The 26117-nt window shown below is 38.7% G+C and overlaps 1 protein-coding gene across 4 annotated transcripts; it reads right to left on the bottom strand.

Annotated features, from left to right (window-relative positions):
* Nucleotides 1-2164: 2164 nt before the first annotated feature.
* LOC132155199 (roquin-1-like) lies at nt 2165-24369 on the bottom strand. Of its 4 annotated transcripts, none has more exons than XM_059564063.1 (19): nt 24189-24369; nt 22139-22589; nt 16824-16944; nt 15505-15744; nt 15236-15411; nt 14813-15013; nt 14566-14698; nt 10757-10988; nt 10436-10663; nt 10090-10289; nt 8967-9394; nt 7824-7979; nt 7579-7725; nt 7258-7477; nt 5031-5118; nt 4774-4864; nt 4518-4652; nt 4313-4407; nt 2165-3035 (listed from the first exon to the last, which is right to left on the bottom strand). In XM_059564063.1, the coding sequence occupies exons 2-19, from the start codon at nt 22367-22369 to the stop codon at nt 2873-2875; spliced, it is 3285 nt and encodes a 1094-aa protein (XP_059420046.1). In that variant the 5' UTR covers nt 22370-22589; nt 24189-24369; the 3' UTR covers nt 2165-2872. The 4 variants fall into 4 exon arrangements, with proteins under 4 accessions (XP_059420046.1, XP_059420044.1, XP_059420045.1 ...); XM_059564061.1 differs by having other exon boundaries at nt 5031-5121; nt 24189-24368; XM_059564062.1 differs by having other exon boundaries at nt 5031-5121; nt 7824-7976; nt 24189-24368.
* Nucleotides 24370-26117: the final 1748 nt, after the last annotated feature.

The raw sequence follows: 26117 nt of genomic DNA, 5'->3' as shown, positions 1-26117 counted from the left end.
CAGCTTTGAGCACTGTGTGAAAGCCAAACAAAAAAATCTCAGCACACAGAGCGCTGGCTAAACGTTTGCCTGTTGAAGCAGCGATTAGCATTGCAAAACTGAACGCTCGTCATGCTAGCCCTTGCGCCTAACAAGAGCCAAAAAAATCTGATGTTAGCGATGGCGGCGGGAGTATGTCAACTCACAAAAGTTTGGATAACTGCAGGAAGGAGGAAAATGATCTATTTCAGACTCCCAACAGAAATCATATAAAAAGCCTTATGCTTAGCCACGTTCACGTGCCTCGATCGATGAGACGTCAAGATAAGCCGCTGGATTGAAACGTATCCTGCTCAATTTAAACCAGTCTGCAATCGTTTTCTTTTCCCGTTTGAATATAAAAGGGAACTCACTGAGCACATTATAGCCTCCTGGTGTGATGCTCCTCAATTAAGAAATATGTTTAACTAATTTTGAAACTTGATCATTGAGCATAATTGCTAATTGGATGGGTGAGGTGGCATAGAACTGAGAAATATCTAGAAAGATCATGCCCAGGTCATATAATTATTATGGGAGGAAATAATGAAATTTCCATAAAAATGTCAAAGTAGTATTTATATTGCATTGACATTTTCTTGAAAAAGTATAGTTTTTCTTTTTTTGTCAGTGTAAATTAATACAAAAAAATGCTAGTAAGTCTAGTATTGGTATATAACATTTACACAGATTTTACTAAAAATGTGTCACTTTTTTGTGTAAAGCATACAATATAATATATTGAAGTAATGATAATGAGATAGGAATTCATGAACATTTGGGGGAGAAAGATATGCTTTAACATTATATTCCTTGCTGACCTGGACATGATTTTATGAATTTCACTTTAATTCTTGGGCTACAAAGCAGTCTTAAACAACAGGAGAATATGAGAAGCTCTAAATCCAGGCAGAGGCCAGATTCACCGGAAGGGAAGTGAGAAGCTCAGCTAAATCATGAGCTACACAGCACATCACATATTAGGCAAAGCCTTAACTACTTCACGGGATCTTCATCAACAGCATGAAATAAAAACACTACAAGAATTCAATTTCCATGTCGAGGAGGAGGTAATTTTTCTCAGTGAGTGTGATGGACATCACATGATAGTAAGGTTGACGTCATCTCTGTTTGTCGGCACAGCTCGATTTCAATCTCAGCGACATCTCGAAAAGGCTGCATTTGCTCTTTGACAAGCAAGAACATCAGATAATGACCGTGACTACAAGTCATTGTAATAAGAGAAATCAACTATATCACCACGGCTATAACACAAAAAGCACAAAAGATTACATGTTAAGACTGAGGTTGCACCCAAAATTGGAGCTGTATATCATAGTCGGTCTCAAGAGACTAGAACAAAATGTCACACGTGAAGAATGTCATCACTATAGGAAGACTTCAGACTTCAAATAATCTTGTTCTCTTCATTTATTGGGCATCGAGTATGTTGTGTAAAAACACTTAAGTCAAAGCAGGCTGATGGAGGATAAACTCAACAGGCCTTGATTCGTGAGTTGCGTTTCTGCAGAAATTCATAATCATCTCTGAAGAATTGGTTCCAAACTAATTTTGAGTTTATACAAAAGAAACCCAAGACATTAAATAGCTCATCTATAATGAACATCTGTCTGGATTGTATTTTTTTCCCCAGTCAAATCTGTAATGTGATCATTTAGCGCTATGGGGCCTGGCGCTGTCGAAACTACTGCCCTGGTGTACTTCTACGCAGCGGCTTAGTGGCGAGACTCGAATATGCAAACTCGACCAGGAGAGACAAATATGCAACTTCACAGAAGTTAGGGAAAACTGATGAAATAATTTCCTAATAGGCTGTAATTTAACGAAATGACTGTGGCGCTGGGAGAAACAAAACTCACCCCGACCACAGAGCTCTGAAGAACACAAGGGGAAAAAGTCTTGCACCTCTTCTACTAAAAAGCACACACTCATGGAAAACATGTAAAAAAGTGCTCATTTTTCAAGACATTGTTTGCATTCTATAAAACGGAATGCTTAAGACACGTGTAACCACACATTTACAAATTCCTTAACAGTTACAGAGCCAAACCAGAAATTAAACAAAACCTGACAACTGATTATATATATATATATATATATATATATATATATATATATATATATATAGAGATCTTCCCCTTGTGTCATCCAGAGCCCAATCGAACTGCTTCACAGCGATACACTGCCACGATCGTGTGTCATGTGGGGAGACCTGTGTTAACAGTCCATAAAAATGGATTCATAAAAGGTTCTCCATGCTACTTTAAAACCTGGTGAGTCAGATCATATTCAAGGCTGCAGAGATCCAGGGAGTTGAACATTTCCACTGAGCCCTGACAGCACAATCAGCAACTAGCCCCGATGCTAGAAATATTGCTTCGATTCTCGTTTTGATTCCACAGGTTTCCACCTGTCTGTGCTAGCTTTGGGTTGACTGTTCGTTCTTGATATAGAGGGAAAACAACAAAGTAAGCATTATTCAGATACCCTGGTTTCCAGGCGATGAGAAGTCATTAAAACAAAAAGCTCATTCACAGAACAAAAAGAAAGAAAATTTATATCACGGCAGATACTGCTCATTTTTCTAAATAAAACAGAAGTTTGTGTCGGTGCATACATGTAGCAGCATGCAGGTGTGTGTGTGTGTGTGTGTGTGTGTGTGTTCCTCATATCAGCTCAGTCTGAATATTAAAAACACATCTTGTGTCTCTTGAAACTGGTTTGAATTAGTCAAGAGATTAATTTCAAAGCCCTCTGAGAAGGAATATTGACCTCTGGAGAGGTTGTCTCTGTGTGTGTGTGTGTGTGTGTGTGTGTGTGTGTGTCTGTACTCTTAAGAGCAAGAGTGAACACCACCATTCTTCTGAAGGTCTGAGCTACTTGCTACTTGGTCAGCGGAGCAGAGGGTGAGAGAAGATGTCTTATTGGTGAGCGAGAGCATAGATCCACCCATGCTACTGGCTGGCTTCATGCCACTGGATCCATTAGACACCTCACTGATGGAGAGAAACGAGAACATTCAGAGTGAGGAGTGTATTTTGTGGAAACATTATTCAAACAGGGCACCATGAAAACTGTTTTAGGTCTTTGCTGATGGTAGCCTGAGGAAATGGACTGCTGAGCCTAACAAGTCACAGTGTAATAGTGAACAGATGTGGAACAGAGATCTAGGTTCAATCTAGGGCTGCATTTTGATTACTTAATCAAATGTTCTCAATTTTGAGAAACATTTTAGGTCTACATAATAACTACATTATAAGTTTACTTATAATTAATTTTAAAATGTAAATGTTATTTTAAGTATACAGGCTAATAACGAATATATTAACCATTATTAGAAAGACTATTTGGGAGATAAATTTAATTAAAATCAGGCTTCAGTTCAGCTTACTAAATTTAACTATTTATTTATTTATTTTTTATTCAGCTAATTTAGCTAACTAAAAGTGAATTAATCAACAGCTCTTAAGAATTCAATTCACATTTAAGTTTACCTGAATGTACTTAAGTTTATTTTACTTTCAGAGTCTGCGTTTATGTAGACAAACTTTGATACAAAATGCATTACAAATAAAAGTAGTGTAATACCGGCTGTGCAAAATGTTCCCATATGAAAAATAGATGTACAACAGTACAAAAATAATATACCAGAAAAAAAATACAAATAAAATTTGAACAGTACTCAACAGGAATTAGTCCTTTAAGGTGATGTTAAGTCTAATTAGATATCTGCCAGTTCTTTAGAGGAAATTATTATTTTTGGGGGGGAGGGGGTTGGGGGTTGAACTTTTGCTTATGTGAGAGGGGAGTGAAATAATAAAAAAAATAATTTAATTGGCATTTTTTTTCTGTCTTTTCAAACCTTCTATCTCAATATATTTGAGTTGGCGTGTGTGTTTTGTGTTTCCTGTGATGTCATTTCTGGTAAGGGAGCATAGTAAGTATTAGTGCGCCATAGTTTTTGCAGTGCATTGTAGGATTTTTTATGGAGTGTACATTCCAGTTAACTGGAAGGATTTCACGAATGAGAGCCCTTAAATTGGCCGACTCCCTGATAACTGCACTCTCTGTTTCTAGTCAGTCTGAAGACCTAGGAAGGCTGGTTCAGGTGTGTTTAATCAGGGTTGGAACTAAACTCTCCAGAACAGGGGCCCTCCAGGAGCAGGTTTGGACACCCCTGGTATAGTGCATGTTTATAGAGAAAAACTATGGAAAAGTAGCTTAATAAAATGCAAAACCGTGTTGTGTGTGAACAGCCACTTTCCCCACTCACCCCAATGCTAGAGAGAGTTCCTCCAGCTGGGCTTTATGGTCACTCTGCCCATTCTCAACAGCCTTCAGCTTGTATTCATGGGCCACCTGGTTCTCCTTCAACCATAGGAACATGTTCAATTAGTCATATGAAAATATATGAACACTTGTACAAAAAAATATCCTCACATGGAAAATAAATGGCTATCGGTGACAGTTTGACTCACCATGGCGATTTCACGGGTTCTCTTTTTGATCTCCAGCTCTACGTGATCAAGCTCCAGGCTGAGCTGCTCACTAGACACAGCATCACCTGAAGACCACTTCACTCCAGCCACAGGCTGAGATGCCAGCGCACACACCTGTGTGTGCACGCGAGAGGTTTGTTAATATTACTATACTATAAGACTATATAAATAAGAATACATGAATATAAGGCTGTACGTTGTGAGTCATGAATTTGGATGGAGATTTCATACACACCTCCATGCTGCGGGTCTGCTGACAGATCTGCTGGTTGACTTGCTGGAGCTCAATCTTGAGCTGCTCGCGGTCATGGGCAGACACTGGCAGACTGGCAGAAACACGGAAAAAACATTAAATGATAAACTAAATAAAAGAAAATAAAAACTATTATGGGGTATTTTAATTCAATTATACTATAATTGAAAATATCTAGTATTGCCATGATGCATCTTTTCTTGTTCTTCTCTGCAAATGTAAAAGGCAAAGTTCAGTACCACTCGCTGAAGTGTCCCTGAGAGTTGATGCTCTGATGCTGAGGGTACGACGCTCCTCCCCATCCACTGTGGTTTCCATATGGATAGTCTGCTGGAGGACAAAATGATGTTTCCATAACTCTTGAACAACGAAAGTCTAAAAGTACAGTTATTTTAGTGAAATATCTGCAAAATTCTGTGGGCAAAATTGTGATTTTTGCATTTCAGATTCTACGTGTGACAATCTTTGGCTGAAAATTCCTTAACAAATGGATTCCTTTTGAAGTGACTAGATTTTGCCCATGACATTTGCAGAACACCTGTAAATATGACTGCACCTTAAATCAATAGCGCACAATTTAATTAAATCTTCAAAAAATCTTTAATTGAACCTGAATCAAATTATGATCTCTACTGATCATTCTTGAAGACTGGCAGAACACTCCTGCTTTACAGATAGGGTTGGGAAATGAGAAGTGTTTTTTGTATACAAATTTGTGAGATGGAGAGACCTTGAAATTGTCTACCATCACTGTTTTCCCTATTGATGGTGGTGCAAATGTTTTGATTTATTTGTTCTCTTTTTAATCTTATTAATTGTATTTTATTTAAATTCTTGTTTCTAAATGATGTATATAATAAGACTATAAAAGGCAATCTTTTCTTTTCTTATTTTTTTGGGCAGAGTGGGAAACAAGATTTAAGCCGCCACTAGAAGTTGAAGGTGGACGGATAAAGAGCTTGGACAAGATTGTAGTGCTGTGTAGCATGTGAAACTCCAGCCTAGATGTTGTAGAGGGGAGTTGGTACTGTTTTTAGTAATTGCAGTTCTAGTTTTAGACTGTTTTATTACAATCTTTGTTTTAGGCTCTTATACCTATTTATTTGCACATTTTGCATACCTGCTCAAAATAAACAGCCCTTTGGACCCCAACTTTGCTATTTATCCTCCTTGTGACTGCTTGGGTCATTATCACACAAATTACCTTTTATTTTTATTTAAATATATTGTGCTCTTTTTCTGTTAACAGTGCTTGAACAAGCGTTATGTTAGCATTATGGTATACTATTATACTTATTGTGATGTTTTGAATTAGATTTTATTTTAATGTCCAATTAAAAAGCTAAAGTTTTAGAATGTTTTTTAAGATGTTTAATTAGGATTCATGATTTTTTTTATTTATGTATTTCAGTCATTCCAGTATTCATGAGTTTTTGTTTATTAGTTTGAATTCATTTAGTTTTAGTTATTTCAGTTATTTAGTTTACTTCAACTTATGAGAACCATTGCCTTGGGTAGATGAAATATGGCTGTAGTTTTATTTATGGTTTTAGTTAAGGATAATATCCCTGGTTTGGCTTTTGCACTTTTACCCAGGGGGGCAGGGTTTCATATTTTATTGAATCATCCCTGGGCGCCGCTATAGCGGACCCCCACCTGCTGTTAGCATCCCATTGACTCCCATTCATTTTGGCATCACTTTGACAGCGAACAACTTTACATCTGAGGCGTTTAAAGACTCAATTTGTCCATTCATTATTTCTAAAGAAACACGAAAATGTATAAAAGCCCCCATTACCTTGAATCTTACGTTGTGGCCCCGTAGAAGCAGTTTTTGTAAAAAAAAAAAATAGGCTAACGATTGCGTCATAACCTGCGACTCTTTGTCACACAGTAGAAAATTACTGTATGGACAGGAGGAGAAGCTCGCAGGCCATCTTTTACTGTCTATGAGGCTATCGGGGGGACGTGGAGGCATGAAGTCAAAGGAGAAGCCCATAGAGAGTCCATAAAAGCAACGGGACAAAATTATTCAACAACGTCTGCAAGATTCGGTGGGTGATTCAGATTTCTCTTGGCACAGCTATTAGAAGACTTTTTTTAATAGAATACAATTGTCAGACAGGTTGCTCACGTGACATCTACGTCATCAAGCTCAGTTTGAGTCTGCGCAGTACGCTTGACCCCCAGGAAGTGTGTGCTTCTAATTGACTTCACTTGTCTCCGTTGAATCCAATGAGGTCGCTGTGTCCATTTCTATTACTGTCTATGCTTTTACCGAGTCAGGCTATACTAAAATACTCAAATAGAATTTAATCAAAAAATTGTGAGGAGATTTTTAAATGAATCGCTTAAAACAAATCACAAAAGTACTAAAGGTACTAAGAATTGTTAATGGACCCTTTCAGGCAAGCTCCTATCCCTATGTACGACTAAGTATTAGGTATTATAAAGATGTCCAGTCACCTGTCGTGGTCATGTGTTGGGAGCCCGAGGCCTGTGAGGATGCTATGGCCTGTACAGGCCCAGTGGTCTGGTAACCCGTTTTAGAGGTACGTGAAATGGCCCCAAAAGGAGACACTGTGGGCAGAGGACCAAAGGGAATGATGGGATCATCGTCTTTGGCTTCTGCAGAGCGCCGCTGGGTGTCCAGTGGTGGTTCACGGAGAACTTTCCCCTCTGCATTCTGTTGTAGGACAGTAAAGGAAGGAAACGACAAATAAAAGCCCTATTATGGATAGTCTTATTTGATGAATGAAAACACAAAGCATGAGGTAGATCACTTGCCATCATCTCCACAGCACTACTGACATCTTTTGGTTTAGCATCCTTGGAGCCAATGTATGATCCTATGGTGTCACATGACCAGGGGGAATACTGCCCAGTGTAGTCCGGCTCTCGACTTCCAAAGGCTTTAGAGCCATCCTCCAAATACTGCATGCAGACATTCAGAATTCAAAAATGGAAAAGAGCAATGTTAAGCACTATATTCATGATCCATGAAGGACAGCAGGATGTTATTCAGGACTCACCTCCTGAGGGTAGTCGTTGGGGTGTGTGGGGAGAGTCGGGGAGGCAGCGAAGGGGGGAGGAGAGATGACTTTTCTCTCCTCTAGCTGGACAAGCAGCTCTTTGCGCCTGCGATGCAAGTCATCCAGACTGGGCTGAGAGCGGCTGTAAGGGTCCTGCTGGGGGAGAACATATTAATCAGATTGGGAGATTTACACTGATTAACTGACTTGAACTGGTTGAAGTGTAAAGTAAGGGGCCGTTCACATATCGCGCTTAAAAACTCATGGAAAATGCTAGGTCCGCCGCTTTCTCCTTTCCAAAGCGCTCAGGCAGTTGCGCTCCTGAGGCGTCTGCCGTTACTAAGCAACCATGACCCGCTCTCTCCATGAAGACGCAGAAATTTCAGCAAATGATAAATGGATTTGCAGCACTAAAAATCGCTTGCAGTAGCTCTGCTACTAAATTTATTTAAAAATGGCAATCCATTTACAGCTATGATCAGCTGTTCCTTCATCTTGGCTGAGCTTTCAACGTTGTTACGGTATGCGCTTGCGGCATTCTGAAAAGTTGAGATGTTTTAACTCGATGCGGTGCGGACGCGCCTGGAAAAAACATGCGCATCGCACCGCGTGCGTGTTGCTTCCATTAAGAGTGCGCATACCGTACCATACCATAAACTTGACTGGTGGAAGTTTTTCATGCACAGTGGGTAGACGCGACTAATCGATTATGACATTTGTCTTATTTTCATTATTGTTGTTGCAGCCTGATTTTAAAGCATTTACCAATCCTAGTAATTTCATTAAATGTTAATGTCAGCATTTACTTAATCCATCACTAGAATTAAAATGTAAATCTGCTAACATTATTCAAAGCACCTGAGCGCTCAAACACATCCGTACATCATATAATAATGATAATACATTACTATATTTTTTTCTTTGAAGCTAAAATAAAAGCTATCAAGAACAACTTCAAGTTATATTTTTTGCATGAATTATATTCAAGTCAATGTATTGGAAAAATAGCAATAAATGTTATACTAAACATGATATTAAAATCAAGTTCATTAAATAAAACAAAAACATTAAATATAGGCATGCATATCAAGCAAGGGGAACTACTGTGTATCATGCAAAAACCTCAAGAAGGACAAAACTCACTCCTATGTGGGACCTCATTTGGCTGGGGTGCGGTCCAGGAGGATAGTACCCCTCCGATGCGTATCTGTCCCTGGATGACGCTTCCTGGTGGTGGTACAGAGAACCTGCAGCCCCTGCTGAAGGTGGAGGCATAGCGGCCGGTGGAACATCCAGAGGAACCGGGCTCATCCTAACCAAGTCGTCTCTGGGTTGGGCAAACTGAGGTGGGGGTACGGGATAGTGTCCATGTCTGCGACTATAATGGGATGCTGGTGCATATGTGTGGGCTGAGAAAGGGGGACCAGAGTGGTGGCTTGGATATTGGCGATCTGGGACGTAACCTGGGTAGGGCTCTGGGTAAGGTGGCACTGCAGACTCACCGGGGGGAGGCGGATTACGGATATAGCGAGGAGGGACATACTGTGGAGGTTGGTATGGGTAGGGGTTGCCTGTAAGAACACAAAGACTATGAGCATTATGACAATTAAACTAATATTCAGTAAAAAAAAAAAATTGGTGTAATATACATTTTGATTGAATAAATGGCTGACAAAACATTGATTTAGATGGTCATGGCTATTTGCATGCCGTCAAGAGTTTTTTTTTAAATTACTTTCACACTGCAAAGAAAACGGACCAAATAATAAGATATGCACTTGCACGGTCACATGCTCAGTTACCTACGTCTTCAATGACCTAAACAGGAGTAAATTATTAAGCAAATCTCTAAATGAATATCCATTATTCTTTATGTACATTTTAATGCTTCGGTGCCTGAATTAACTTTTCAGATTTTGGCATTTTATTGTTTTATCGGTTAATACAAATAATAAATCTGCAATTAAATTGAAAATAAATCAAATAGACCAAATTCCCTCAACAAAAATCTACAGCTATTCAGTAAAACCAAGCTAAGACAAACATCAACTGATATATTCAAGTTAATTATTTAGTATACACAATCTTATATCTTCAAGTTTACGAATAAGACTAGCTCATTTAAATCGGTTGGTGGGCAATACCCAGCATTCATCTTTTACTCCCAGTTAGGACACAGTATTAGATGGCATTAAAGAGCTCCAAGAACCTTGAGAGCAGAAGACTTTCATAACCAGAAAACATGCATATGAGCAAATCCAATCACCTGTTGGGTACTGAGCATCATACTGAGATCCTGAGGGAGGAGGTCTGCCGGGCTCTGGATAGAAAAGCTCTGGCTGCTGTTGTGAATACATTTGTGGCGCACCTCTGGCCATGATTGGCACCTGCTTGGGCATGGGTAAGTGCTCCGCCCTGGGGTGAGGCACAGGGTGGGGAGTCAGGGCCAAGCTAGATTTATCCAAACTTAAGAGAGACAAGAGGCAGAAATGAGTCTTTTAAAGCCAAACCTTTTAAGCACTTCTCACTCTTGCTGTTCCTCTTGCAGTCAAACCAATTCAGATACTGTAAAAGCAGGGAACTAGAAGTCAAACTGAGAAGCAACGGCTTACGTGTCGGGTGGTGACCCAGGAGCACTCAGGCTAGTGGCATCCATCTTGGGCTTGAGTAAGAGGTCATATGTGGAGGGGTCTGTGCCTCTGGAGATGAGCTGGGAAAGAGGGGCCCCGTTGGTAAGTGTAGAAGCCTTTCGCCCAGGCTCCAATGGGACCACCTCCTCAGGCAGCAGGCCAGGGGTGCAGGGCACTCGTGCAGCAAGGCGTTTGTTCATTTTACGGTGCCTGCAGAAGCGAACAGGAAATGAGATTCTGAATCGTAAGCAAGTTTTTGGTTTAACACTAACCAGATATGCAAGATGTTCCAAGGGCACTCACTTTTCCAGCTCCTCCTGAGAATGGGCGAAGGTGCAGCTAGCTCCTCTGGGACAGCCTCCTTTCTGTTTCATGTCTCTGCACATGTATGTCTTGTATTTGCTGTGCTGTGGAGTTTGCTGTGTGTCGGCACCCTTTTTGCTGTGGTTCTGGATGAAGTCCACTAGTCCATGCACCACCGTCTTTACCGCCACAAGCCCCTTCTCCAGCTGCTCCCAGGTAGGAGGAGGAGCATCTGAATAAAGATGTACCGAACAGGTACAGATGTTACTAATACACTCTAGGGGTGGGTGGCATGACCTTAAACTTAAATTTACAGTAGGAGTAATTTCATACCAAAGTATTTATTTTCACAGTATATATCAGACACCCTAAATACGGCACAGGTATATCCTACATTTTCATATTAGTGTTATTGTATTATTAGTTACAAAATTTAATGTTTTCGAAAGATGTCTCTTATGCTCACCAAAGCTGAATTCTATATAATTCTATATACAGTAAAAACACTGATATTGTGTAATATTGCCATAAAACACTTCCACTGTAAAATGTTTTGACAATTTTACTGTAAAATAGGGGCAGTAGTGGCCTAATGGTTAGAGTCAGACTTGTAACCCGAAGGTCACGGGTTCGAGTCTCAGTGCTGGCAGGAACTGTAAGTGGGAATGGTCCATGTTCAATACCCATAACTGAGGTGCCCTTGAGAAAGGCACCAGAACCCCCAATTGCTCCCCGGGTACCGCAGCGAATGGCTGCCCACTGCTACCAACTGGGTGAGTGTTCACGATGGGTGTGTTCACCTCTCACTTGGATGGGTAAAATACAGAGAACAAATTCGGAGTATGGGTTACCTTTCTTGTTCATCACGGCACTCACTTTTTACTTTTCAATAAATGTCATTTAATCCTCTGATTGCAAAGCTGAATTTTCAACAGCAATTTCTCCAAATTATTCATTTAGAAATCATAAAATTAATTAATAAAAAAAATAAGAACAGTATTTTTTTTTAATGTAAACATAAATTGTGACCTGTGCTGGCAAAATGAGTCACAATCAGGGATGGGCAATATATGAAAAAAAAATTATATCTCGATATTGTCATTTGTTTTTCATGTTATTCGATATATATCTCGAAATGTTTGCATTTAAATAATACAAATAAAATAGGGGAAATAATTTTTTTTTTTCACAAGTTTTTAACTAAGAACACAAGTCTGTCTATGGTCTCTAGTTTAAGAGAAGCTCTGTGGCATGAAAATATGTTCCCACTGCCAATAAAAACACTTTCAGATGGGGAGCTATTTGCTGTAGCACATAGATATTTCTTATATATATATTAGTGCTGTGTTCAAAATAACGATACGACGATGTATCGTCACAAAGATTTGACAATACAAATATCAATACAGCTGGCCCTTTATCGATATTGTAGCACGTGCACAGCAGCGGATAGTGCTTAATTTTAATACAAGAACACAGTTTAAAATTTAGTAGAAAAGTGCAAAGTTTCTAAATGAATAGAGCTTAATATATAGGAATCAACAAGGTTTAATCTGACGGCAAAGGTACAAAACCAGGGTTGCCTTATATAAAGAGATGTTATCCCTGAAACATTGCACAATACGGAAATATCTGTTAAGTGTGTTACTTATCTTTGTCAATCTGGCAACCCTGTGTACGCGCTCTCTTTTCACAATAAACACGCTTGCTTTCTGAAAACACCTGTTAGCTTGCAGTTTAGCGATCTCCACTTCAATATTCTATTCTCAGCACATTGTAATTCATCAAGAGTTTATTTACATAGAGAGAGAGAGAGAGAGAGAGAGAGAGAGAGAGAGAAAGAGAGAGGCTGTGCACATATGAATGACCTCAGTTTTGTTGCATTTCTTTATTAAGAGTGAAGCTGTGGCTTTCAAACAATGATGTTACCAGCTCCTTGTTGAGAAAGATAAAGTAGCTCTTGAGCGATTAAGCTTTTTATGGTTTATAAAAATTTGCGGGGGCAGTGTAAAAAAGTTTGTTGCTGAATCTCTGATTGCACACAAAGCGTGATCTGTGTGAGTGACTGAGTGCGTGTGTGCGTAAGATACAGAAGACAGTGCATTAGTTTAGAACTCTTCTTTTTATTTTATTTGTAAATAGTAGAGAGTGCATTAATTTGTGCAATGACAACCTACCATCAATGTTAAGATGATTTTTTAACATATTAATAGGAGTACATTACAATATAAATTTGAGTAAATTATTAAATTTATGGGCTTAAAAACAAAATGCAAACAATCAGAATGTTGTACCTGGTGGGGAGTGCCCAATGTAAACATTAAACATATGCCTTTACCTATATTGTACCGTGGTACAGTTATGGAGGCCCCTCATATTGCAGAGGTCAACTGCTTATAGTTAGCACTGGCCCTAAAGTATGCAGTGTTTCAAAAACAGCCGTTTTACTAAATTCTACTGAGGTAAAATTCAGTGCAGTCCTGTATCGTGCTACGTATCTTATCGTGGCCTCTGTATCATGATACGTATCGCATTGTGACTTTGCTGGTGATACACAGCCCTAATATCTATCTATCTATCTTTTTTTTATACCGAAGACTTATACACTCTGTCTATATTATGAAAAATGTTAAAACAAAAAAATTCACACAACAGCAATTTAGTTCATTTTAGTATTTAGTGCATTTATACAGCAACCACAGTCGCGAACAATACGTTCGAGATCTCATGACAGAACACAGACCGGCTGAATGATGCTTTCATTTAGATCGCTAAACTCCAGTTTGTTTCCTCAATAAGGAACTAGTGTTTGCTTGCACACGGTTGCCAGATTGCTTAAAATAAGCAAACCACCAGGAAATTTTTTTTTATCTATGGAACAACAAAACTCTGATTCTAGGATTTGAACTCTTGATATCTGGCAACCGCACTCACGAGAGTTCATAGAGGAGTGAAGAGCAGTCCTAGTCACAATGAGCACATTTTCAAAAATGAGTTATTGCTATTAACATCAAAATGATGTATCATTTGTTGGAATCAGAAAAAAATTAATAAATGACAGCGCAACAATTGTTTAATATCGATAGAGACAGCAAAATCAATTTTGAGAAAAGGTCTGAAGGTTCCAAAACAATTTCACCATAACATAACATCTCTAGCAATACCACCAAATTCGGTGGTATTGCAAATAGAAAAATATATGTACAACAATTTTTTCCCCTCCAAGATACCTCAATGCACCACACGGGGTGTTTTAACCAATCATCGAAAGTCGTTATTGCGACTAGAGGTGTGAATCTTCACTAGCCTCAGAATTCAATTACGATTCAGAAGGTAATGAATCGACTATAAACAATTCATTTTACAATATTTTACATCTAAACAGAATCATTCAAGTAAGAAAAACAAATAATCAAATGTAAAATTCACTGCATTGTCTTCAGTGTATTCATTACAAATAAAGCAGTACAATCAAGAGCACTAGTGTAATATATAGATCTAATATAATGTTGCACATCAGTTGATTTTCACTAACGGTTAACCAAAAGTTCACTTAAGAATCGTTTGTTTACGTGAATATTTGCCATTAATACTGTAATTCTGTGTGTATATGTATATCAAGATTTAGCGCTGACATTTTTCCCTTGTTTTGCCTGTAGCTCGTAATTAGCCTGTGTGTATTCAGAGTCATTTTGTCAGCATTGTCACAAATGTTTTTACTGTCATTACATATTCCGTCATATCACTAAGCTTTAATTCGGTTTCTCATATGCACAGTCAACATCTTAGGTTTGTCTGTCTTAGCAAACCTGGACTGGGGTCGATGTTAGCGAGTAACTCGAGGTGAGGTCTCAGCCGGTTGAGATTGGCAGGGTCACCCGTCCTCTGCAGTGCGATGGTCAGCTCCTGCACACTCTGAGCAAACGATGCTGGGGTCTGCAGCTAAAAAGACAAATAATATTCCCTTTATCCATTATTCTGAGACATAATACCATTTATGCCATTTGAAAGAGTGCATGAAATTCTCATGCTGTGCAAACAGATGGCAGTTTTTACCTTGTCAATGATGGACTGCATGTGAGACTTATGAGACTGGTCTCCATACAGCAGAGAAGACCACTGATCGGGCGCGATGCGGAGCCCTCCCTCCATTGCGATTTGAACAATCTGAGAGTCGTGTTCCCGCCTAAGTGCCTCATACGTGCGGAATTCTTCTTTCAACTGCATTAGCGATGAATCCTCATCTCGCTTAGTCACCTACAACACAGAAGAGATTCAACTGAAACCTCAGAGCTACAGCTGATAATGTTATTGCGAATAAGCTGTTGAGGTGATTAAAAAGGTAATTTGCACATTAAAAGAATTAATCCCAACAGATCTGAATATGAATTAGAAAACATTTATCATAAAAAAAAAAACTCTCATAAGATGCTTGTGAAAACCTCAGATGAGATCAAGTGCACAATAAAGGGTACCTACCTTAAAGCAGGAGGCACGATAGAGGAGCTGAACTACATGTCCAATACTGGTTTTGGAGGCCTGAGGAAATCTTGGTTCCAGTCTCTGGACCACAAAGAGGACCAGAACCTTCCTGGAAAGAGCGGATCCGTCTTCCAAAGCCAACAGCACCAGCTTTAGTGCCTCCTCCTGCATGGCTGTAGATTAAAAAAGCCAACATATAAGACACCAGAACTTCCGCAAGACGATGATCTTTCATGTTGGTGTGAACAGGCTAAGTGTTATATTACCAGGCCCCAGGAACTGGCAGCCTCTGGCTCTGACAGCAGCCCATAGGTTGGAAGAGAGCTGCTGGGGGTTTTGGTGTTGCAGAATGAGCTCAGTAACAGTTCTTTCACCCAGAGAACGGGCCGCCCGCATTGCCCTGACCCGTCCTTCCTCTTCCACCAGCTGACAGTGCACCAGAGTCACCAGCTTCCTCTGCATGGGGCGGCTCAGCATGCTCTGAGCAGCATTACTCAACCCCACTCCTAGATAAAGCCAAAAATATATAAAAAAAAAAATCACTTGCCCATTCCCATCATACTGGCTTAAAATTGGCATGAGAAGAAAATTCACCCTATTTTTTTAATGCATCCAATTAAACTTACAGTGAACAATAATTCAAAGCAGGTAATTAAAATAAATATTTTTTTAAAAAGATTCTGAGCCCATTTTTTTTTTTATTGGCATGACTCAATCTTCTGGTGAAATCACAGACTTCTCTCTGGTGACATGTTGTATTTCTACAACTATTTAGTCCACTGAAACGCCACCACTTTCTTCCTATTCACCGAAGGATAGAACAAAAATCACATCCCTACCTTTTTTTTTTTCATTTTGGATAACCTGTGTCACTCAGATGTGCATCACAATACCGAAGAAAAGTTCTGTCGCAAACTTTCATAACATCACAACTATGATACTCGAAGTAGAGATCAACGGAAAATCAGTTTACCAGTTTTCCCGATATACAAGTACTGTTCCATTATCGGATATAGATTTGATAATATCGGATTTACGATATCTTGTGGGCACTTTGAGAATTGCACGCAAGACCGACGTATAGGCATTACGGCACTGCATCTTAAATAGAAACGAGTCAACACGGCGTTTACACAGTTAAAGTAACTTGATTTGTTATAGCTTTATTTAACATATCAGCCAATAATGCACAAATAAGTTGCATTACATAATTGATATGTCGTTTAAGCTTGCCATTGAGAAACAAAATGTAAAGAGTTAAATAAGACAGACTTAAATAAGTGCGTGATAAAAACAGTGCTCTGTAAGCAGGCATTTCATAATCTAGACAGAGAAAAATTACTATATCTCTGATAAAATGCCAGTTGAGATTGGAAAAAAAAAAGTTATATAGACCTCACTGTGGTTTATTAACGTTCGGTTTAAGACACCCAACTTATTTTTAGATTATATAAAGGAATGACCATAAAAGTTTTTTTTTCTTTTAAAATGTAAAATTATTGATGTGTCTGTTGATTCCCCTTTCCGGTTTTGTTTGTTAAAATTGATTTGTTTTTGTTGAATTAAATACAGACATGTCAGTTACCTCGTGCACTGCTGAGGGGTTTGAGGTAGAGGGCCAGCTCCTCAACACACTGCCGTGCTTCATCATAATGCTTGGTGTCCTCTGGACACGTAATGAACACCACAGTTTGCTGTTTGGGCACCTGAGAGAAAAAGACAACTTAAATGAAGCACACAGTGATCTGAAAAACTGTGGTTATGCTTAGGGCTGTGCTGGTGAGTGCAACAACCGCACCACCACAGTGGCAGGATACCACTGGTGATGGTATGAAATAAATAAATAATAATAGTGGTTAGGGCTGTCACTTTTGAGAATAATCAAATTCAAAAATGAAAAATGAGACTCCAGCAAAAAATTTTCTGAGACTACGTCTAGACCCCCACCCCCCAAATATAAAAAAAATATTTACCAACAGTATTGAAGGCTTCTACAAACTATTTAGTCATAAACATACCACTGCATAGTTTTTTCAATTATAAAACACTAGACAGAAACTTAGACATCATAGAAGTGATTTATTTGAGCACTAGAAAAATACAATAAGAATAATTTGAGTAAGAAAAATAAGAATAATAAGAACAATAAAAAAAGATTTAACTTTGTTTGCCAATTACAAAACATCCTGAGATTGATAGAAATGCAGTATTTTCAATGGATTACGATGCAAATAAGTGCTGATGTGCTGATGGCCACTTATACAGATGGTAATAACACAAATGTGCCATAAATTAAATAATCCACTCTCTCTATTCATATAGACGCGTTCACTTTGATAGCCGTGATCATACAGTAATAGTGAGCTGATTTGGGCTGATTTGCACTCAAACAGATGGTAATCATGCAGATACATTCACATTCAACATAAAACACACTCTCACATATATAAAAACTGTTGAAAAATAAAACAAACAAAGAAAAAAGCGATCGCTATAAGTTCCGCCTCCATCAGCTGACAAGTGCGTCAGAGCACATCACGAGGCAGCGCCAAAATTCTAATAAACTATCTTTCGCCTACTTTTCATTCATTCTTTTTTCCGGTGGATCGCCTCATTCTGTTTGTGACACTGTACGCTGCAAAACCATGCCGTTTTTTTACTACCAAGATGCAGTTTCTGACCGTGAGTTATTCCATAACGGACGCAAACAGTTCTGTCGCTGAAGAACTGAAACGTAAACAAAGGAATAATGATCCATATTACAACGTTATTGCTTCGTTGCACTAAACGTGCTTCATGAGATGTCGTTCAGTGGACCCTTACCTTCCTAACTAAACCGGGATTTACAGCTGTGGATGTGTTTATGACTCGTTATTACGACAGATCTGGTATGTACTGCGTTTCTAATCTTCATGTTTTTTATGTGTACTGTTTACACAAATGTAGCAAATATAGTCTTTATAAGCTTTCCATTGAAAAACAGCGATCTGTCGTCGATGCTTGAGGCTTAGATCTTTATAATGATACATAGTTTGTCAAGATTAAATTTGTCCCGTTTCATTTAATCTATTCATAAACACTGACACGTGCGAGTTGAGAAGCTTTCAGGACGAGGGCGTCGGGGTGCAGGCTAACAAGTTAACAGTGAGTCATAAACAGGACTATCTGGATTATTATATTTTTTTACTTAATGTTTGAAACAGCAGGTTATCCGCTTAGAATATCAATTTATATGAAGTGCCACTATGCATATCCCACAACATTAGGCTAAATGAAAAAAAAAAAACAGAACAGGCACAAACAATAACGTGATAACCTAAACAGCAACAGGAGTAAGGCATATAGACTAGACTAATTCACTTCTTAATATTGTTTGCAAGAAACACCAGTCTATCAACTTGATCTGGATTAAGTGCGGCTCTCTTTTTATTTACAATGTTCCCCGCGGTGGAGAACACACGTTCGGAGCGCACAGACGTGCCTTCCTGGCTACTAGCTCTTATTTGCTCGATTTGGTCATGGGCCTACGCTACAATACGTCTAGAGTTCCCTCTACTGGATAAGATGGCAAGGAATAAAATAAACAACAAACGGTCTAATCATAGACTGTAAAAAATGCACAACACATGGCATTTTATAAACCGGATAATTTATTTATAGTTCGATTACGGATATTTCACGTCAAGTTTGAATGCATATTCGAATATCGAATAAAAAGTGACAGCCCTAATAGTGGTTGCACACAAGTTAAGTACAAAGCTTTGTTTACAAAAGAAATAACAGTTTAGCAACTTGATTTAGCAAATATAGAAACATTTGGATTTGTGCTGACTGAAGGGTACACAAGCCCATAAATGTTCAAGGATGACATTGTTTACATTTTAATGCACTTTGCACAAATAATACTGTGTGTAAGTGAAAATCCACAGATGTGCATTACACAATTTGAATGGACACAGTAGAGGCAAAAAACCACCCAATGTTATTTTGCCAACGGTCTTTAGAGCTAGAATTCTGCATGCTATATATCAGATAAGGAGATTAAGTAGTTTGGAAGGACTGCCGTATTTTCCAGACAATAAGTCACAATTTTTTTCATAGTTTGGCTGGTCCCGCGACTTATAGTCAGGTGCGACTTATTTATCAAAATTAATTTGACATGAACCAAGAGAAAACATGACCGTCTACAGCCGCGAGAGGGCGCTCTATGCTGCTCAGTGCTCCTGTAGTCTACACTGAAGACATAGAGCGCCCTCTCGCTGCTGTAGACGGTAATGTTTTCTCTTGGTACTTGGTTCTAAATCAATGCGACTTATAGTCCAGTGCGATTTATATGTTTTTCCCTCGTCATGACGTAGTTTTGGACTGATGCGACTTATACTTAGGTGCAACTTATAGACCGAAAAATACGGTACATATTTTTTTTATCCCTCTGATAAAAATGAAGCTGCAAGTTTGATTACTTACTTACCTATCATTGTAGCTTTTTAATATGCTATTGAAGCCATCTGATTTCTAAATATAATTTTGATAACATTGACAACAAGTTTCTGTGCTCCTGAATGTTTCTGTGTGCACGCAAATGCAATCTATATAAATGAGTGGTGTGTGTTCACGTGCTTTAATGCAGCACATTATTATAGAATGGTGTAGTGTTGGGCAATATGGTCATTTTTCAAATCGTCATATCGTCAGCCCGTGAGATCGATGATACACGATATTATCGTGCATGGGGGGAGCAAGAGAGACTTTTTGTTCCTGTAATAGCATAACTATTTGGGGTCTTAAACCGCCAGGTGCGCGAGAAAGAGCATATGGAATCATCAATCATCTAAAAATATACTTTCTTTTCTTTTAAACGCCATAACAGCTTCTAAGGCTATATTCATGGCGAGAATAAAATGCAACTAATCAAAGGAAGACTAGAAAAGATGTTTAAAATGTATTTCTTCTTGAAATCTTAGAACCATGTTCGGACTCACTTGATTAAAAACTTTTTCAAAAGTATCAACAGAATAAAAAAGGTTTCTCAACAGGGGCAGATGTAATGCAATCTAGAAGGATATGTTTAATGGACAATGATTTCTGACAAGATGAACATTTTGGAGGATTTTCTCCTGAGAGTAAAATGTATGTGTAATTTATGAATGTCCTATTCTGCATCTTGTATAGATGACTTGATTCCAACGATTCTCAAAACAGAGATTATGTTTTTTTCCTCACATCAGGATTTAATGCAACTTATTATTTAGACATTGATCCCATTCTGATTGCCATTTATTTCTGATGTATTCATTTATCATTTGTTTTAAGTCTGTAAAAGGTATAGAACATTTTACTAATTCTGTAGATAGCGCTTCTTTTGCTGCACTGTCCACTTTCTCATTGCCAGTAATTCCTGAGTGTCCAGGTATCCAGCAAAAGAAGATGTTAAAAGCCTTTGATATGAGCATTGATAATTTAACAAAGATCTTGACTACTGTTGGATGATCAGTTTTCATACTTTCCAGTGACTCCAGGCATGATTTTAAGTCAGTCATAATTAAGAATTTCTTCTGTGAAGACGTTTCAATAAATTTTAATGCCAACAATAAAGCATTTGCTACTGCTGTGAAGATTGAACTTTGATCTGGAATACATATACCTTGATGTACTTCATTCGTTGCAAAAGCTGCCGCTACCTGGTTTCCAATTTTGGATCCATCTGTGTATATTAGAGTATGCTGGGGATAAATAGCTCTTATTTCTACAAATTGTAGCTGATAATCATTTGAATGTGTTTCCGATTTTTTATTCTTTGATAAATCCAACAAAATAAAGGGGTTTTTTTTGGCAAGGAATGAATTTTGCAGGAGGAATTTTTCAGAAGTACGTTTGTTCCAAGAGTGATCCAAAAATCCATCGAATATTTAGCCCCCGGATGGGGGACGTATCAGATATGAACAGATAAAATATACTTTCAAACATACTGATAAACTAACGTTAAATATAAAAATATTGTATTTAAAACAGCTAGTTCATATATAGTCGGACGCAACTGTCATATCGTGCGTCCTGTGACAAATTTGTTGCATCTGCGCACGGAAGTTATCAGATTAAATGTTCTGCAATATCAGTCAACGGTGGAAATCAATAGTAGCTTTCATTTAAAGTGCATCAGTTTAACACTAATATAGGACATAAACGAACACGTTAAATATAAAGTATTCAAAACAGGTAAGTTCATATATTTAGAATAAAGTTCAATGAACTGATGCATCAATCAAACAGCGCTCGGGACCACGCGCCTCATGATGAGCCCAACACACTGCCACAGAAACCAGAATGAGATGCATTCTAACATAACTGTGGCATTAAACTTAGAGTTAGTGAGGGTCGTTTAAAATATTGCACATATATAGGCCGTTCAGATTAGACTTGTTAAAGTGCAATGAAATACCTTGTATTTTCAGACGATGTACATCTGTTTGTGGACGGACGTTCACCGGCTACAGGCTCTAATCCTTATTTGCGCACGCAGTGTGTGTGTGTGTGTGTGTGCGCGCATGAGCATGTATGAAATGCGATGCTTAAGTGAAAAAGCTGGGCAGTTTGATAGCAGAATTATAATAGGCCGCCGAATTATAATAGGTCGATCAATAAAAATAAAATGTAAAATGTAATAGCCTACATTAATAGGAGAATGAGCCTAATATCGTCTTGACAATCGACAGAGACATCTGCTATCGTCGATATCTCTGACTTTTGTCGATACACGATACTATCGTCTATCGGCACAACCCTAGAATGGTGATCACACTGACAGAACCCAACCCAAAACAGACAATGGTTGGCCCTTTACCACTAGGTGGTAATGAACTGCCACCATCACAGCCCTAGTAATGCTACTCTGCTCCTCACCTGACCCCCAACCAGCTGTAGCAGGGCAGAGTTGACAGGCAGCTGCTCGATGTCAGTGTTGATGGCCGTCTGGTCAAAGGGACAAGCTTTGCGGTGTAGCTTGTTGAGGCACATCTTGCAAACGGTGTGGCCACAACCCAAACTGATGGGCCGACGCACTGTTTCCTCGAATGTCTGGGTGCATATGGGGCACAGTAAAAACTCTGTCCATTGTGGAGCTTGTACAGGCATCGTAGCAAGGTTGTTCTACATGTAAACAAGCGTAGGGGGGTTTCTCTTGGGTGTGCGTGCAGGTGTATGTGTGATAGGGTGGGTCATTTAACAAAAAGGGAATAATAGATGAAAAAAAGAAAGATAGATTCCACTGGAATCAAAACATCTTCTGAACACAGGAGTTCTTAAATAAGTTCACACGTCCCGGTTGATCATCACATGGTGTGAAACCCGAAACCTGGAACAAAAGAGATGCAGTTGAGGATTAATCTGACAAATATGCAAATTAGGAAACTAACTATCTAGCCTATCTTTAGTGGTGGGTTCACATGATGCACATTATTAACAAACACAATTACACAGTAAAATACAGGAGCCAACTGGAAATAGATCAAGCACGTCTGGCAGCTGTTGCTACCCAAACAAACAAACAGAAAACTAACAAAAACAGTACAGTTGAAACATTTATTGTAAGAACAAATGGTTTAAACCCTACTGAGGCAGGGGCAAAACTATTTGGAGATTAAGGGCTATAAAAACGATTTTTAATTTGTTTTGTTTTTCTGGCTTTTGACAATATTTTCTGATTTATAGAGTGATAAGATTATTCAAAATCCTTTCTTCAAAATCCTTAAACTGTAAAGAAAATTAGACAAGAATTTGGAACTATGCTTTATCCAGGGTAATCTATAATAATTCGTATATATTTAATTAAATAATAATTAAGAATATTTGAACACTTGGGAAAGCCTGTAAAATTAAACAGCTTTCTGTGGTTTAAAAATATGGTGGTATTTATTAGTTAATCTTTACTCTGGGTAACGTTACCTGTGGTGTAAACTGTCTGCTTAATGTTACGTTCCCCACAGTTTACTCGTCTGTCAATAAACTCAACTTCATATAGTTCAAGCCATTCTGAATGTATAAGCATTGCATAACCTCATATGTACATGTTTGATAGCAACATGTTAAAATTAACACCATTTACCCGACGAAAATAAACCAAACTGTTAAAGATTTACACTGTTCTCCACAGTCCATCTCTATTAGCTATCGAGCTAACACAATGCTCACTGGCTCCTGTCTCCATCTAGACTGAATACGCTAATTGCAAACACAGTTTATATTTCTTACAATGATTGTGAGTGAAGACAATAAGTTAAACAGTCTCTAAAAGGTGTTTGTTGTACATTTTCTAATGTGTGACATTAAATGAACGCAAGGCACAGTATATAGGGCGAAATATGCAATCTTGCGGGATATCGGTTTAGGCTACGTTAAACCACAAGAGATCCCGCGATTATGTAAACGGCGACATCTGAATTTGACCGTACCACTCGATTGTTATCCACACACTGTCAAACCAATGTAGCGGTAACATGACATGTGGGAAGAATAGATGCAAATCCAGAATCACGTGGATTACTGTAAATAGTTGTATTTGTACGCGAAGGCCCGTGTAAACACAGCTTTCAGTTCAGCTAACGTTACCTCAGCTGATAAACTACACTGGCTAATTTACCCAATTGCTATTCATTTCAATCGAATACACGGCTGAAACCCAAATTACTGACAAATACAACACCAAAAACTGCACATGGCACGAACTACCCAACAATTAACCCCGAAACCTGACTGTAAACGCGAAAAATAGCAGAAGCCAAAGCTACACAAGGCTAGCCGGGCGGCTAAATGCTGCAAACCAGCTATCAGATTAGCCGTTAGCAGCAGTGTGCGGTCCACACCCAGAAACGAACACATAATGCACGCAAAAATGCTCTATTCTGCAAGCCACACACGCACAATAACAAATGCACACTCACACACGCATTCTTACTGTGTCTCGGCTATCTTCATCTCTTCTTAAGAAAATGCATGATTATTTCCTCGGTCGCCATGTCGACCGTTATAACGGGTTGCCGAAGTAGTTCGGGAGTTCATCCAGCAGCGGCGATGCTCGAGCTAGAGAAGAAGCGGTTGAGTACCGTGCGCCTCCTCCGGTGGAGGAGCGCTAACGTTACATCTGTGCTCTTGGAGATGCAGCAATGGAAACTCATTTCTGCCACTAAGGAAAACGTTTTGGTAAATTATTATGTAAATTATTATGACGTAAAGCCAAAATTCTGACATAAAAAGACAAAAAATTATGATATGTTCAGGTCTCGCCTTGAGGGGGGTGGAGAGGGGGATGGCATCCCTCTGGTGGAAAAAAAAATACAAAAAGCACCCCGCCCCCAACCATCGCCTTTTGATTAGTAATTTTGTAGTGTATTATGTAAACTTATTGTGCAAATTATGTTACAATTATACGATAATTCACACAAACTATATAACGGAGATTGGCCGATCAGAACTCTGTAACTTACTGTAACAAGCTGCGCACAAGCTGAAGCAAGTTTCCGTTATTTTTCACGCAAAATGGTTCAAGCCCAACTTTTGATGTCCTTTTTAAAAGAAGACAACAGAAAGTATGATTATTTCCTTGATTAGAATTTAAAGACATTCCCTGACATAATGGCATTATGCTGTATGTGTGTGAGGGACTGAGAAACAGCTGACATTATCGAGTTGAGTTGAATTCACCGACTCAAAAACACGACTTTGGTTGGTATTCTGTCCCTATCCGTTAAAAGTTGAAAGTGAACTAATCCTTTAATATTGGATTGTAAAATATTTGGAAAATAATTGTACATATAATGTGACAAGTAATATCATTATTTTTCACTTTTATGTTAAATTTACATTACAAATTACAGAATCAAAATTCTGATCTTTAACAAACTGTCTAAAATGTTCTGTGCTTTTAAGCATTAAGCAGTAAAGTTGATTTGATAGGATTTGATAGTACAATCCTTTAGAATAATCGTCACTTTGTTGACATCTTGAGTGGGGAGTAGGGGTCATCACTTCATTGGGGTCATCAGGTGGGCCCCCTTCTTCCTTGGTGTTTCGTTGATAGGCCCATGACACCTCCAAAGGACTCAACAGCGACACCTAGCAGCCCAGGTGCACTCCTCTCTGCTTTTTTGACCAGATAATGGTCATTGGTACAGTACATGGAAGATCTAAAAGGCCATCCATAGGAGAGGATGGGGGATGGATCCAAAAGCATTGGCCAAGTCCAGGAATAAGATATGCAGATCTCTTCCTACCGTTTTTGCAGTTTGGATTTGATGGCATATCATACTAGTACTGTATGTTTTAAACATCCCGAGAAGTCTGGTATACCAGCTTTCTGTATCGACATATCAATCAAATTGTTGTTCTCTATCAGGCATGTTGTCATCATTTGAGCAATATTGCTAAAGAAGATCTTTCCTTCAACATTCAAGAGATTGATTTGTTGAAACGGCTGATGTTCAAGGCATCCTTTTTCTTTTGGGATTAGCACTCCCCCTGCTCTTCGGCTCGTTCTTGGGATGGTTTGCCTTTTCCAAGCCACTTTCATTTGCCTCTACATTAATTCTTGTAAAGCTGGTATGGAGCTCCGTTTGGTCAGAGTGCTGATGCTGCCCTTGCCTTTGTCACAGTTTTCTCAACCTCACTTCACCTTGGAGGGCTGTCATCCAATTGATGTTCTGGCTGAGGAATGGTTGGGATGTCTGGTGGTATCACCCTCTGCTCATGTCTCTGGCTGTCTATGTGGGTTGCTTTCAGGTAGTCCTCCAGTTCTTTCTTTAAAACTTTAAGTGACCCACTCTTTTCCTTTGTAAAGACAGCTTTCACAAAATGTTAATATTATAGTAAATATTAATTTAAATAATAA

This window comes from Carassius carassius, chromosome 12 (assembly GCF_963082965.1).
Source record: "Carassius carassius chromosome 12, fCarCar2.1, whole genome shotgun sequence".
NCBI lineage: Eukaryota > Metazoa > Chordata > Actinopteri > Cypriniformes > Cyprinidae > Carassius > Carassius carassius.
The sequence above is the reverse complement of the archived record's forward strand: the minus strand, read 5'-3'. Positions and strand labels throughout refer to the sequence as shown.